Source organism: Miscanthus floridulus, chromosome 4, assembly GCF_019320115.1.
Source record: "Miscanthus floridulus cultivar M001 chromosome 4, ASM1932011v1, whole genome shotgun sequence".
In the NCBI taxonomy this organism is placed as follows: domain Eukaryota; kingdom Viridiplantae; phylum Streptophyta; class Magnoliopsida; order Poales; family Poaceae; genus Miscanthus; species Miscanthus floridulus.
This window is the reverse complement of record NC_089583.1, coordinates 64,698,694-64,711,284: the sequence shown is the minus strand read 5'-3', so window position 1 is coordinate 64,711,284 and position 12,591 is coordinate 64,698,694. Positions and strand designations below refer to the sequence as shown.

Genomic DNA, 12,591 nt, shown 5'->3' with positions numbered 1-12,591 from the left:
AGAATAGTTAAATAATTTTAATCTAGGCACCATAACATGGAACATGATTTTAGAAAAAAAAATGAAACTAGTTTGATAATTTTTGAGCTAAAATAATTTTTCTATGATTTTTCTAAGATTAGACCAGATTTCAGAATTTTAATTACATAAATTCTTAGAAATTTTGATAATTGTTTTAAAATATTTATAGTTCGATTTACCATGTAATTTTTTTAAGGAAGTTCCGTTTACCCTTCTGTCAGTTGGCATACCATCGTTCAAAACTGCCTTGTGTATAAAAAACAGTTTTAGGCTCTGTTTAGATGTAAAGTAATTTTGGAGTTTTAGAAAAATATCATGGTTTTGTGTACTTTGATTTATAGTGCCATGAAGTGTTTGGATATTACAATTTTTATGGTTTTGAAAACCATAGTATTCCTAAAATCGTAGTCTTTTTAGAGTTTTATAAAATCCACTCTATACCTCTTTTTTTCTAAACCATGATTTTGCACATCAGATTTTGAGACTGTAGTTGCTTGATAATCGATACTACAACATCCAAACAGGGCCCCAAAAGTTGTAGAGGTTCAAAATCGGGTTTTATAAATGAGGGAAACTAGTGTCAAAATTGAGAGGGCGAAAATGATTTTTTTCTCTAACTTTTTTTTAGAATCTTTTTTCTTCCCAACTAATCTAATCAGAAACAGGTATGGGCCGTGTTATGACTGGTACGTTGAAATTATCGGGCCCATAGACGGCTAACAAATTGGCCCAATACTCTGTGGCCCCAGGTGTCAGTCAGTGCTAGACTCCTCACTCCCTCCCAGGCTCCCAGCTCCGTCGGAGACCCCTTTGTTTTGTGAGACTTTTAAGCATGTGCCATTATAAAAGTAAGTAATTATATACAAGCTATTAAAAAAGTTAAATTTTCACAGTTGCCACTGTTATGGACTCTTTTACCCTTTACGTCACTTCTATCAGATTTGGTTCTAACGGTGTTAAATCATGTGTGTGAAAAGTCAAAAATACCCTAGATCTAAATATGTAATTAATTTTTTTGAGCATCATAACGAGCTCCGATGAAAAAATTCAAAACTAGAAAGTTGTAGACCTCAACAATATCTATAATTTTTGTATAAAAATTATCTTCATTTAATTCCGTACAAAAAAGTATGATTTGATATGATTAATATGTTTTAGAAAAATCATATTTTTTCTATGAAATCAATTGAAGATAATTTTTATATAAATATTATAGATATCGACGAGATCTACAACTTTCTTGGTTTGAGTTTTTTAATTTGAGATGGTTAAAATACTAAAAAAATTAATTATATATTTAGACTTAGGGTATTTTTGGCTTTCTTACATTCGTAGTTTAACCCGGTTAGTGCTAAATCTGACCAAAGTAGCGCAGAGGCAAAAAAAGAGTTTAGAACAATGACTTTTTTAATGGCTTACCAACTTTTATAAGACTCTTGTTTTGATTGCTTTGCTTGTGTAGCCGCTTCGCTTGTCTAATCTCTGCAACTGCAGCTTCCCCGCTGACTTGCCGCCGGCGAGCCCCGCTCCGAGCATCTCCGCCGCTGCTCCTGCCGAATCGCAGAACCACTTCTCCCGCTTGCCCCCTTTCCCCTCCTCTCGCATTGATTCGATTTTCCTTGTCCCTGGAGCTACAAATTCAAGTGTAGGAACCAATTAAAGCTTGCCAAAACTAGCAGCGCCGCGGCGGCGGCATCAGCAATACCCTAGGCGGGCTCTCCTCCGCCTCCCCAGCTCCAGACAGCCGACCCAGAGGAGCGCAGCGCCGCCCTCTTTATGTCTCTCGGCAGTGGAGGCAGCGTCACTCTCCGCTTAAACCACTAGCACCAGCTGCTGGTGCGCCGCCCCGCGCCGCGCCACCGCTCCTCTATCTCTTCCTGGTGGATTGGTGAGAGGAAACCCTAACTTGGCCTCTCTTGCCTCAATTGGGCGGTGGATTTGGTTCAGTAGATGTTGTTTTTTCGCTCTTATTCAAAACCCAAATCTCTCCCTCCGTCTCAGATTATTGCGAGTTTATCCCCGCCCCAATCCATCTGCCCATGGTCCGCGTGGGTTTGTCTTCCTCGGCGCCCGGGGTCAATCTGACAGAGGTGAATGTGCTTGCAGTTCTTTGTACAAAGAAATTTGCTGTCGATTGTGGCTGCTGTATTTTTTCCCTTGTATTTTCTTTTTGGCAAATATAGATCATATAAAGGTAAAATTTACTCTGTACATGGAATTTTGGCTAGTGGTGCATCAGTCACAAGAAATCTATTCTGTACATGATTCTGACGCTTGTAATGCACCCACTGCTTGAATTTTCTTTTCTTCCTAGGGAGAATGACCATACAATAGTGGATGTTACTATCATTACCTTAAGACTCTCCGTTCTACTAAGTTACTTATGCTCCTGCTTTGGAATATCTCTCACTTACCTATCTTTTACTTTTGTGCCGCAGGAAATCGAGAATGTTTTTGAGCAACTGATCAGCAAGATAGAACCTGCAGATTTTGATCCGCGGCCCTTTTTGAAACAATTGAACGTGTTAGGACGCTACGAACCAATCAAGCGGAGTATCCTTGCCAACTAGCATTTTGAACCTTCACTGTAATATAGGTGTATTGTTTTTCTCAAGATAATTTATTTGCACGTTTGCCTCATTTAATTCCTACTATCTGTCATCAAAGTACCATATTCTGACATGTTCTTGTTCAAAACATATTCAAACTTTCTATTCTATGACTCTTTTTTATCAGTCGAGTTAGTGTTTCATCCAACAGATCCTGTAACTTGACTACATAGGAGTATTGTTTTTCTCTAGATAATTTATTTGCATATTTGCCTCATTTGATTCCTACTATCTGTCATCAAAGTACCATATTCTGATATGTTCTTGTTCAACATATTCAAACTTTATATTCTATGCCTCTTTTTTATCAGTTGAGTTAGTGTTTGATCCAACAGATCCTGTAACTTGACTGCATTACATAGTCCTTGTCTGAAGTAGAAATCAGTGCAGGAAGGAAACTAGTAATACAGTATTGTGATTACCTCAGGGATGTGTCTTAATGTCATATGGTTCTTTTTTTCTTATTGCAAGTGGAGTCAAATTATTTTTTTCTAGCTTCTGAGTTAAAAAGGAGAATGGAAATATTTACTATACTTTGATGAATTTGAATATGTGCCTTTTTATGGACATGTCCACATTTTTATTGTCCTTAATTCTACTAAGATGTATATTGCACTAAGAGACGCGTTGAAGATTATGGCATTTCTTGTCGCTGTAAGCCTTCTCCTGGTTCATCAGTTGTGTGTGGCAGAGACTGCCATTGTGGGTAAGCTTTCTCTGCCTCCCTCTGTGGCAAAATATTTACTGGCTTTATATGATCCATCCTAAACTGTCAAGTTTTATGAAGTCCATGCTTGTATCTCTTGTAAAAGGGTACTATCTTAGAATGATTCTATTTCAGATCTCTTGCTATGTATCTTTCGCCTTTTCTTTGTAATGAATCCACTTTGTTCATCAATTCAGTATGATATTCGTTTGTGGACACACATACACAAACTTGTAACATACACTAGAGCATTGATACTGCTTAATTCTGTAATGAGTTCTTGTTATTCTATATTTATTTATAAAAACTGGATACAAAAAACATGTGAATCTGTGAGCTATTGGATTATTACACCTGTGATTTATCATTATTGTGGTATTCTTACGTGCTGAAACTTTGCTGATGCAGCATGCTCTTCTCTTGCTGTTCATCACAATGTGAATGTGATAACGCGTGCACCAATAAATCATTCCAGCACAGACCTCTTAAGAAAACCAAATTGATTAAGGTAAGATTGTTGCTGTGAGATTGATTCAAGTTTTCATAATTATTTAATTCAAAAGGGATCGTTAATCAGGGACAAATGATGTGAGCACTCATGCATTTGCTGGTGGTACAATGCAATGAATGTTATATTAATATAGCCTTTCTTTAGATCTTTACTGTGTTGGATCTTCTGTAGAAAATCTCTATTTCCTGTGTTAAGTGGGATGCTCTATGTGCTAAAAGGTGATTGTCGATTACTCTATCTGTTAAAGGAATGGTAGCACAGTAAAACAAGATTAGAAAATATTGCTACTAAATAAAAAGATGCTCTGTAATCTATGATGTCAGAAATAATATGGTGGATCTTAACCAGATTCTACTACCCTGACAAAGCCTACCTGTCAATAGGCATGATCTATTTCCCATAAATTTTCTTCAAGCTAGTTTTTGGGGATAGTTAAGAATTTGACACTATTGACTTGCATACACCAACAACTCAAGCATCTGGAGAGTACCCACTACTAAATGTGGTAAAAGAAATAACTATTCCAAACAGTTGCACCCAAAGCTTAAGCTGACGAGGGTGGACAATTGACTTATATTTCAACACTCCCCCTCACGTCACCTGGATGCTCTCTCAAGCCTCAAATGTTGGAATAGGACCGAGCACAATCAGCTAGGAATCTAACTCGACACCTCTGCCATGGTACCATATTGAGCTGCATGCACTGACCAATTCAACCCAAAACCATATTGATTGCAATTCATGATTTGCCTTCTAGGCCCACTGCATCGACATAGGTGACTTTTGTAATAATCCTAAAAGCTAAATTTAAGAGTTCTGAATTATTGAATGCCTGGTTTCAGGCTCTGACTACCATGTTTCTGATGCACTCCTGCTTAAAACACAAATGCTCATGAAGATTTCCTTGTTAGCAACACAATGCAAGCAACCAAACATAGTCTTACTAAACGCAGCTTGTTGTACATGGCAAACCAACACAAACACATTACATATGTTTATGCTGGTTCGATTTGCGCTGCATAAGGCCTAATGCAGGCGAGACTACTGCAAGCTACCAATCATACCCATGACTGGTTGCATTTTTTTGGACAATTGTTGTAATTATATTGTAGTAAAATTTATTTTAATAGTTTGATTATAATAGCTTTACCATTTGTTATATATCATTCAACAATAATATTTTTCCTTATGTTGTTGCTTTTTCTGTACGATGCCTTTTGTTGTCTTCTTAATAGGACTACTTGTTAAATGAAGGATTTCACATTTTGTTAGTTCCTGAAAGGCAATTATTTTATTCCAGACAGAGAAATGTGGTCATGGATTGGTTGCTGAGGATGAAATAAAGAAAAGAGAATTTGTTATTGAGTATGTTGGAGAAGGTATGGTTTTTGTTTAAATGCACTATGAGCAAGTAAATAAATTTCCTGGAAGCATATATATTATGATGTATTTCTTCCATTGGATGCTAAACAATCAAACTGACATCCATATATCGTGCAAATGCTTTTAGTTATTGATGACAGAACATGTGAGAATAGGCTATGGACAATGAAAAGGCTGAATGACACTGACTTCTACCTTTGTGAGGTCAGTAGTAATATGGTCATCGATGCAACAAACAAGGGAAACCTGTCCCGATTTATAAACCATAGTTGTGAACCAAACACAAAGATGCAGAAATGGTTAGTTATACTCTATATATGCTCTACTTCCATGATCTCCATTGATGAACATGATACGTAACATTAGCATCATGTTATTTCAGGACTGTTGATGGAGAGACCAGGGTTGGAATTTTCGCACTTCGTGACATAAAGATAGGGGAGGAGCTGACCTATGACTATAAGTATGTCCATCCCATTCCTCACTGATCCTATCTTTGCAATCCTTTTAGCTTTTGACAAAGTTGTTTCACCCATTTGGATCTTTAGTTTGGTGCATTTGGAACTGTCTGCTGTCTTTGATGTCCTAGCATAATGTACAGATTTGTCCAGTTTGGAGCAGCTCAAGTTTGTCATTGTGGATCTTCGAACTGCAGAAAAGTGCTAGGCACGACGAAGTATTCAGGAAGCTCACAGAACCATCATGCCAAGAAGAAAAAGAGGAAAACAAATTGTGAGAATTGCATACAGCAGTTTCTTCGTCTGTGGCATCCACAGCAAAAAATGTAGGCCTCAATAATCACAATCTTTTTCACTCTGTTAGCTATATATAAGCTTTTATGATTTTGCAACATTACCCCTCGACTTGGTTAATGTACTCATTGTTAATGTAAAAAGGGGACTAGCTTTGAGGACTTCCTAAGAATACATTTCATCTTTCTTCAGTGTTTTCATGATTATTCATTGTCTCTGAGTATATGCATAGGCTTTTTATCATGTTTCAGTGCCTATCTGATTGAGGAAGTTGATCGATGTCCTCTTATTATTGTAATATTTTTTTGTGGATTTTTACCTTGTCTTTCCCAATATTATTCCTTCAGGTATGTTGGATGTTGGATAGTTGACTTCGATCAAGAAACTAAAATGCATACTGTAAGTTTATTAACAGATTACTTTGTCGCTCTATAAACTATATTATTTCTTATGAGTATTTTGTATTTTCTTTGTATAAATTCAGCTGCAGTTCACTGATCTCCATACTGAAAAGTTTGATTTGAAAGAAGAAGAATGGCACTTCTTAGAGGTATGACAGTCATTTATAGATTTTGGTTTCCATCCTGAAACGTTACCATGACATTACTAGCTCAGGCTTTGGCTTTTGTTGTTAATGTTAGATGTGGTCATTGATCAACATTTTTGTTGTTCATTCTAATATAGCTTTTAGAGTATCTTGCATGAATTTAGTAGTTTTAGATCTCTGAGTTACTTACAAGGTCAGTAGAGAACATGCCCAGACTTTGCTGCATAACATTATAATAGGGCATTCATGGATAGGCTGTCCTTGTGGTTTGTTTGTTATATCATGTGTGCTCCTATTCAAGGTACTAGATACCAACTTCTGATCGTACTAGTGTGGATGCCGATACCACCATTGGACTGGGATCATGATTGATGGGTCTAGAAAGATTAAATTTCATGTTTAGGATAGGGAGTTCATGTAAGGATTCGATGGGTGTATGTTATATTCATACTTTCGATATTTTCAACAGCTGCATATCCAGACTGGTGTTGAAGTTGAATTACATTGTTCTGGGATCCATATTTGCCTGGAACTTTTACTGTTTATTGGGCATAAATTGGTTTGTTATGGTATCTTGGCCAATTGTAAGTATTTGTATTTCATGACTAATTTTGACCAATGTGTTATAAAAATGGTCAGCTATTTTTTTTACATTGTTACCTCTCCAGTGCAAGTTAGATGACACATTAGGTGTTAGTTTCCAGTTAAGATATTTATAGATGTTCTAGGTAGTCACTGAAATGGCTGTATTGATAGACGGTTGGGATTAAAGTTACCACTGAATTCAATACATATTTCCAATGTGCCACTATCTTTCATTACTTGAATCACCCTTCCATCTAAAGAAAAGTTAGATTCACCACCAATTTTTATTTCTAAATCAGATTCACCACCAATTTTATTCTTACTCTATTAGGCTTTTGATATGATGGTTTTCTGGTTAGAAGCATCTGCATGTATACTCGTGCACCTGCAATATTGGCATTCTACCACATGGAGCATTGTCATCAAATTGTCAAATAATCACCAATTAGCCATCCAGTTTGTGCCTTTGACTAAACTGGCTAAACAAGTCATCTGACTTGTATCATTGACCAGGCCGTTTTGATCAGATGATTTGCTGCTGGAAAAGGCAAATGAAGGAAACAGTAGAGCATTGCTGAATGCTGAGCCCTACAACATGGGGGCAAGGCTGATTGTTGAGCAATGCTTCTCTTCCTACTGCTACCTTCAACTTCAACAAGTAGTTCTAGAGTTGAAGGTGATACTGTCCACTCTTCTTCTAGTTCATCTCACTGCCATGCCTAAGGAGGTTCGAGGGCTAAGTGTTGGAGTCCAGCAGCATGTGGAATCATCCTTAATGGAGGGTTGACATGGAGCAGACAGGGATGGCAGGGGAGGCAAAATTCATCAATGGAGCCTTCTCATCAGCAGTGGCCGCACATCTGCTTCCTGTCGACCTGTCCTGGCTCTGGTTGCTTCACCATCACCACCACCCTCATCCACCTCCACCTTCTCTTCTTTCTACTTTCCATTCCACCTGGCCCAGGTGGTCCTATGCCACTCTGCCTAATCTGATTAATGTTGCCTTTGACCATCTAGGTACTCTAGCTGCACCAGTCATGGTGTCATTATTACGACGAGCAACTAGGCATCATGTTGCCTTTAAACCATTGGTTCGTGTGGTTTGATTTTTTATATATATTTTCTTTATCTCCCAACAACACCATCATTACACCTTAAGTACTTCGTGTGGAGAAACTTAATTTGAACACAACTATTTTCCATCATGGAGGCAAAACATGATAAAAAGGAAGATTTTTAAAGAATGAAATTACTAACACCCTGTTCGCTTGATCGTTTCTGTGGCTTATAAGCCGGCTGATGCTGTTTTGTTGTGAGAGAAAAATACTGTATCATGGCTGATATGATCAAGCGAATAGGGTAACATGATGCTCACTGGACGGGGAAAAATTTAGGAGATGGTCCATGTGTTTGGCCAGATGAGCGACGAATGTTATAATTACGAGATTTTTTTATCAGAAGGTAAATCATGACTTAAAACCTAATTGCATCTGGGTCTCTGTCTGTTCAGGCGTTCAGGTCATTTTGATCTGTTCCAGAAAGTACTCCCTCTGGTAATTGGAAAAACTACAAACATCAATTACTTTTAAATTGTTTAGTTTCAAACCATGCAAGATATATGTGTAGATTTGTATTGGAAAACATTTGCAAAATCTCATAAATTTGGAAGATTTAAGAACAAATGCTAGAAGATATTAGTGGTCAAAGGTATGCATCGAAGACAGTGCAAAGTCAAATTTGTCAGATATTTTTTACTGGAGGTAGTAATTGACAGTGGCCAGTTTTTGTAAACCTAAAAGATCCAAAAATTGTAAAATTCATTAATAAAACAGGAATAAATAACCACTGAATTAGTAGTCGCCCTTAAGACTTCTGAAATCTGGAGATAAGATACTACAATTTGAATTTGACTATTACCATACAAAAGGTTTTAATATCACAAGGTGGAAGATGAAGTGTCCAACTTTGGTGAATTTGACTATAGTAATATCCAAAGTTTGCATTGTTAGACCCCATAGGTTGTAACATCTAAGGTGTTAGATGAAAAAAAAATAGATGGAGGATGCTCAATGAACAAAGGTTTTAACTTCAAAACATTTTACTTCAATTATTATAATGTACTGTACCATACAGTATTACTCTATTTGTTCTTTTCTGTTCTTTTGTGAGATTACTAGACACTGTTTCCAAAGGCATAAGCATGTTAGAGTTATAGCCTATACATATTTCTGCAGTTTCTATTACTATAAATGTTGCTTGTGCCCTAGCCAAATACACGCTTAAGATTTATGAAGCATTCAGTTAGTGGAAATTAAGGGCATGAATGTTGGTACTTAAATGCCTTGGACTAGGAAAGGACTTGACCCTCTATTTTGTCCCATCAATTATGTACCATCTTCCTTTAAATGCTTCCCTACTTTTGCTTCCTATCTTAACTTCCAACCAAGTCCATAATGTAACTGATCCAGCAAACAGACAATTTTACTTCTCTTGGGATTGACTTGTGCTCTTTGTGCCTTTTCTTCTCAGAAGACTAGATAAGCAAATTATATGCCTTTTTTATGTTCTTCAGTACCCATGGAAAATGCATGGGGAATTTATCTGCTATGCTGATTCTTCTTGTGCTGCTGATGATTTTGTCAAACCAAGGCTGTGACAGATTGAAAATCAATTCTTTTCAGTTGCATAGAGAAATGTCTAGAAGCTAACTTATCATTGTATAATTACAGGTCGATTTCGATGAAGATTAATCATTGAAGATAACTGTAAGAGTTCACTATACCACAATTCTGTTTTTGTAATCAAACCATTCTTTTATGCAAACCCCAATTGTGTGTCAATCATAGTTTGCTAAAGATATTTTTCCCATCCTTTTTGCTTTACTTTGCTGTTCAGTTATATTGCATTCTTACAATAGTCGTGCAGGAGATATTGGCATGAGATGTGGTTTAAGTCTCAACTTCCAATTATGCATTGCATCTTTGGAAATGTAATCTGGTCAGTTACCTTTAGAGGGACTGACTTCGGGAGAGTTTTTATATATTTTTATTTTGCTTGAGCATCATCTGTTCTAATGTGTTTTGTAATTAGACTCCGTACCGTGGTTGGACGTGTGCTCTTTTAACTTGTATGAGCATGGGTCGTGAGTTTGGGTTATGGATGGGACAATAAACCTATTAGCACTTTAATCACTAATTCATCATGTACTACTACTAAAACCAGCTAGGACTCATGCTCTGAAGAGTGGACGAACACATGGACAGGGAGAGTGCGATTGACCAAAATTTGGAGAAAGCAATTTTTACTTTTTAATATTAGGTATAGATGGATGATAAACCACATTCATTTCCATTTTTTTTATTTTTGGGAAAAAATTATTGAAAAATAAACTATGTACCTCCTACCTTGCAGTAGTGCTGTTTTAGACAAGCTGCAGCCTGAGTGTCTGCATCACATGTTTGTTAGCCACCGCTCTTTGAGCCTTGACTGATTGGAGTTGGTTCTTTTTTCACAGGATTGTCATGGTTTGCTGCACCGCCAGCCTACCTTGGATTCATTTGCAATCGCAGCATAGACAAACGGATGGCCAGTTTTCTCCCATTTGGAGTCTACTGCAACCCTGAAATGTGATATTCGTATATGCCCTTGGGCCTCATAAACTGTAACCGCTGCTTCCAGCTGCCCGACTGGACCAGCATGCCAACCCCACCCCCAATTGCATTGTTCGTTGCGCATCCTGTGACGCTTAGAAACAAAATAAAGTCTTGTTGAGTGTAGTGCATCAGCGTTGTTGTGTCGTGTTGTGTGAAAGTGTACTTGAGAGCAGATTATATGTCGTGACTGTTAATAGGAATGTTGGTTGTGACTGCTGTTGTTGCATGCCCTGAGGAAACATGGAGGCGGCATGATCGAAGTGATTTGTCATTTGTCTCCTGGGTAGCCAGCTAGCCGCAGGTTGATCGACGCATGCATGCATGCCTGAGGAGATAGGTCAAAAACGGCTGCTGTGTACTAGAAGAGACAGTTGTACAACCCCCTGTAACTCGAGTGTATTTTTGTAGTTGACGTTTCCTTGTCAGTATTCTGTATTATGGAATGTTTCACTGAAGAAGGTGTTATTTTTGGTAATGAAATACAGCAGTACATCCATTGGTGTGTTGTTTGTTCTCGAAAGAAATGGCTTACTAGTGCTAGAGAAGCGGTGAAGTTTTACAGTGGGGGTAGGGAAAATGTTTTCTTGAATTGAAGCAGAATTTATTTTACAAATAGAGATGCCGGCATGTCTCCTTCCATCAATCACTCCAATGCAAACGGTTGCACTGGTAATCTCTGCGTGCCATTGCCATGACAGGGAGTAGAGACTAGGGACAGCAAGTAAGCAGACTGACTGCTGGAGGTGAGCACCTCCGTGGTAGCTGCTGGCATTGGCATTGGGAGCAATGCTTGCAATGCCGATGTATATGCATACACGGTTGGGTGGGACGGTGGGTGCTGCACGCCTGCACCCGGCCGTGTCCCGCGGCTTTTGTGCTGCGGCGGTGCTTGCTGCCTCGACAAACAAGCATGGCGCTCGTCCATCGCTTCCCTCCCGGCCGTCTGATGCTGTGCCCACCGTTGTCTCCTGCGCAACAGCAACATCTGAGGCCTCATTTGTTTCATTCTCTCTCAAACTCCCTCCCTCTAGGATACGAACAAAACACGCAAAGAAAACTTGCGAGAAAATATATAGAACGCAGTAGGGCCGGCGTACGAACGTACGTACGGGGTACGACTATGAAGTCTAGAGCTAGAAGCACGTACGTAGAGCGTAGGGTGGCCCAGTGGGCCCCCGCCCGAGCGAAGAGGTAGGGCCGGGTGTGTGCGCCGCGTGGGGAAAGGCAAACAACGGCCGCCTTTTGCGGGCCCACAGGCCACAGGCGTGGCGCCGGAGGGCCTTCCTAATTTCCCCGCGGATGGAGATGGATCCTTCCAAAGCCACGCATGTGGTGGCCCACAACCACAACCCTCCCATCTTCCTTCTCCTGCCTTCTACTGCATCCATCAAAAAAATCAAGAGTGCAGTTATTTGCTAATTTCAAATTCAAATTTTTACCTTAACTGAATGCTTTAAAAGAAAAGAAGTTTGTTCTATCATGCTATTTATTAGGAGTATATGTGGTCATTTCATTTTGATTTTTCTCTGAAAAATAATATTTTCTTTGGTCATTGTGCATGGTTGCTATACTAAAATAATGTATTCCCTTCGTGCGGATCGACTTTACATGGTCTTTATTGAGATCATATTTTGACTAATAATTTATATTTATAATATACTAGTCATGGAAAAAAGTTTGATCACTACAAAGTATTTCTAAATATAAAAGCACTTTTATAAAACAATTATTTCATATTGTCATACTAGTTGTCATTCAAAAACTACAAATTTTGAATATTAAAAATAAGTGGATAACTTATATTTTAGGTAGAGAGAGTAGTAT

The 12,591-nt window shown here is 38.2% G+C and overlaps 1 protein-coding gene across 3 annotated transcripts; it reads left to right on the top strand.

The window, feature by feature from the left end:
• The first annotated feature begins 1,472 nt into the window (after positions 1-1,472).
• LOC136549746 (histone-lysine N-methyltransferase ASHH3-like) lies at positions 1,473-11,225 on the top strand. Of its 3 annotated transcripts, XM_066541151.1 has the most exons (14): positions 1,473-1,909; positions 2,023-2,111; positions 2,460-2,574; positions 3,234-3,336; positions 3,745-3,844; positions 5,148-5,226; positions 5,358-5,529; positions 5,613-5,693; positions 5,832-6,014; positions 6,330-6,381; positions 6,467-6,532; positions 6,999-7,113; positions 9,844-9,879; positions 10,629-11,225. In XM_066541151.1, exons 2-13 carry the CDS (start codon positions 2,061-2,063, stop codon positions 9,855-9,857), a joined length of 1,131 nt encoding a protein of 376 aa, XP_066397248.1. In that variant the 5' UTR covers positions 1,473-1,909; positions 2,023-2,060; the 3' UTR covers positions 9,858-9,879; positions 10,629-11,225. The 3 variants fall into 3 exon arrangements, with proteins under 3 accessions (XP_066397248.1, XP_066397249.1, XP_066397250.1); XM_066541152.1 differs by lacking the exon at positions 6,999-7,113; XM_066541153.1 differs by lacking the exons at positions 6,999-7,113; positions 9,844-9,879; positions 10,629-11,225 and adding an exon at positions 7,628-9,835.
• Positions 11,226-12,591: the final 1,366 nt, after the last annotated feature.

Bases quoted from the DNA above. Each gene is read 5' to 3' on its own strand.
- LOC136549746 (XM_066541151.1), top strand. From the start codon at position 2,061: ATGGTCCGCGTGGGTTTGTCTTCCTCGGCGCCCGGGGTCAATCTGACA. The intron at 2,112-2,459 runs GTGAATGTGCTT...TTTGTGCCGCAG, and splicing joins CCGGGGTCAATCTGACAGAG to GAAATCGAGAATGTTTTTGA. The intron at 3,337-3,744 runs GTAAGCTTTCTC...TTGCTGATGCAG, and splicing joins GGCAGAGACTGCCATTGTGG to CATGCTCTTCTCTTGCTGTT.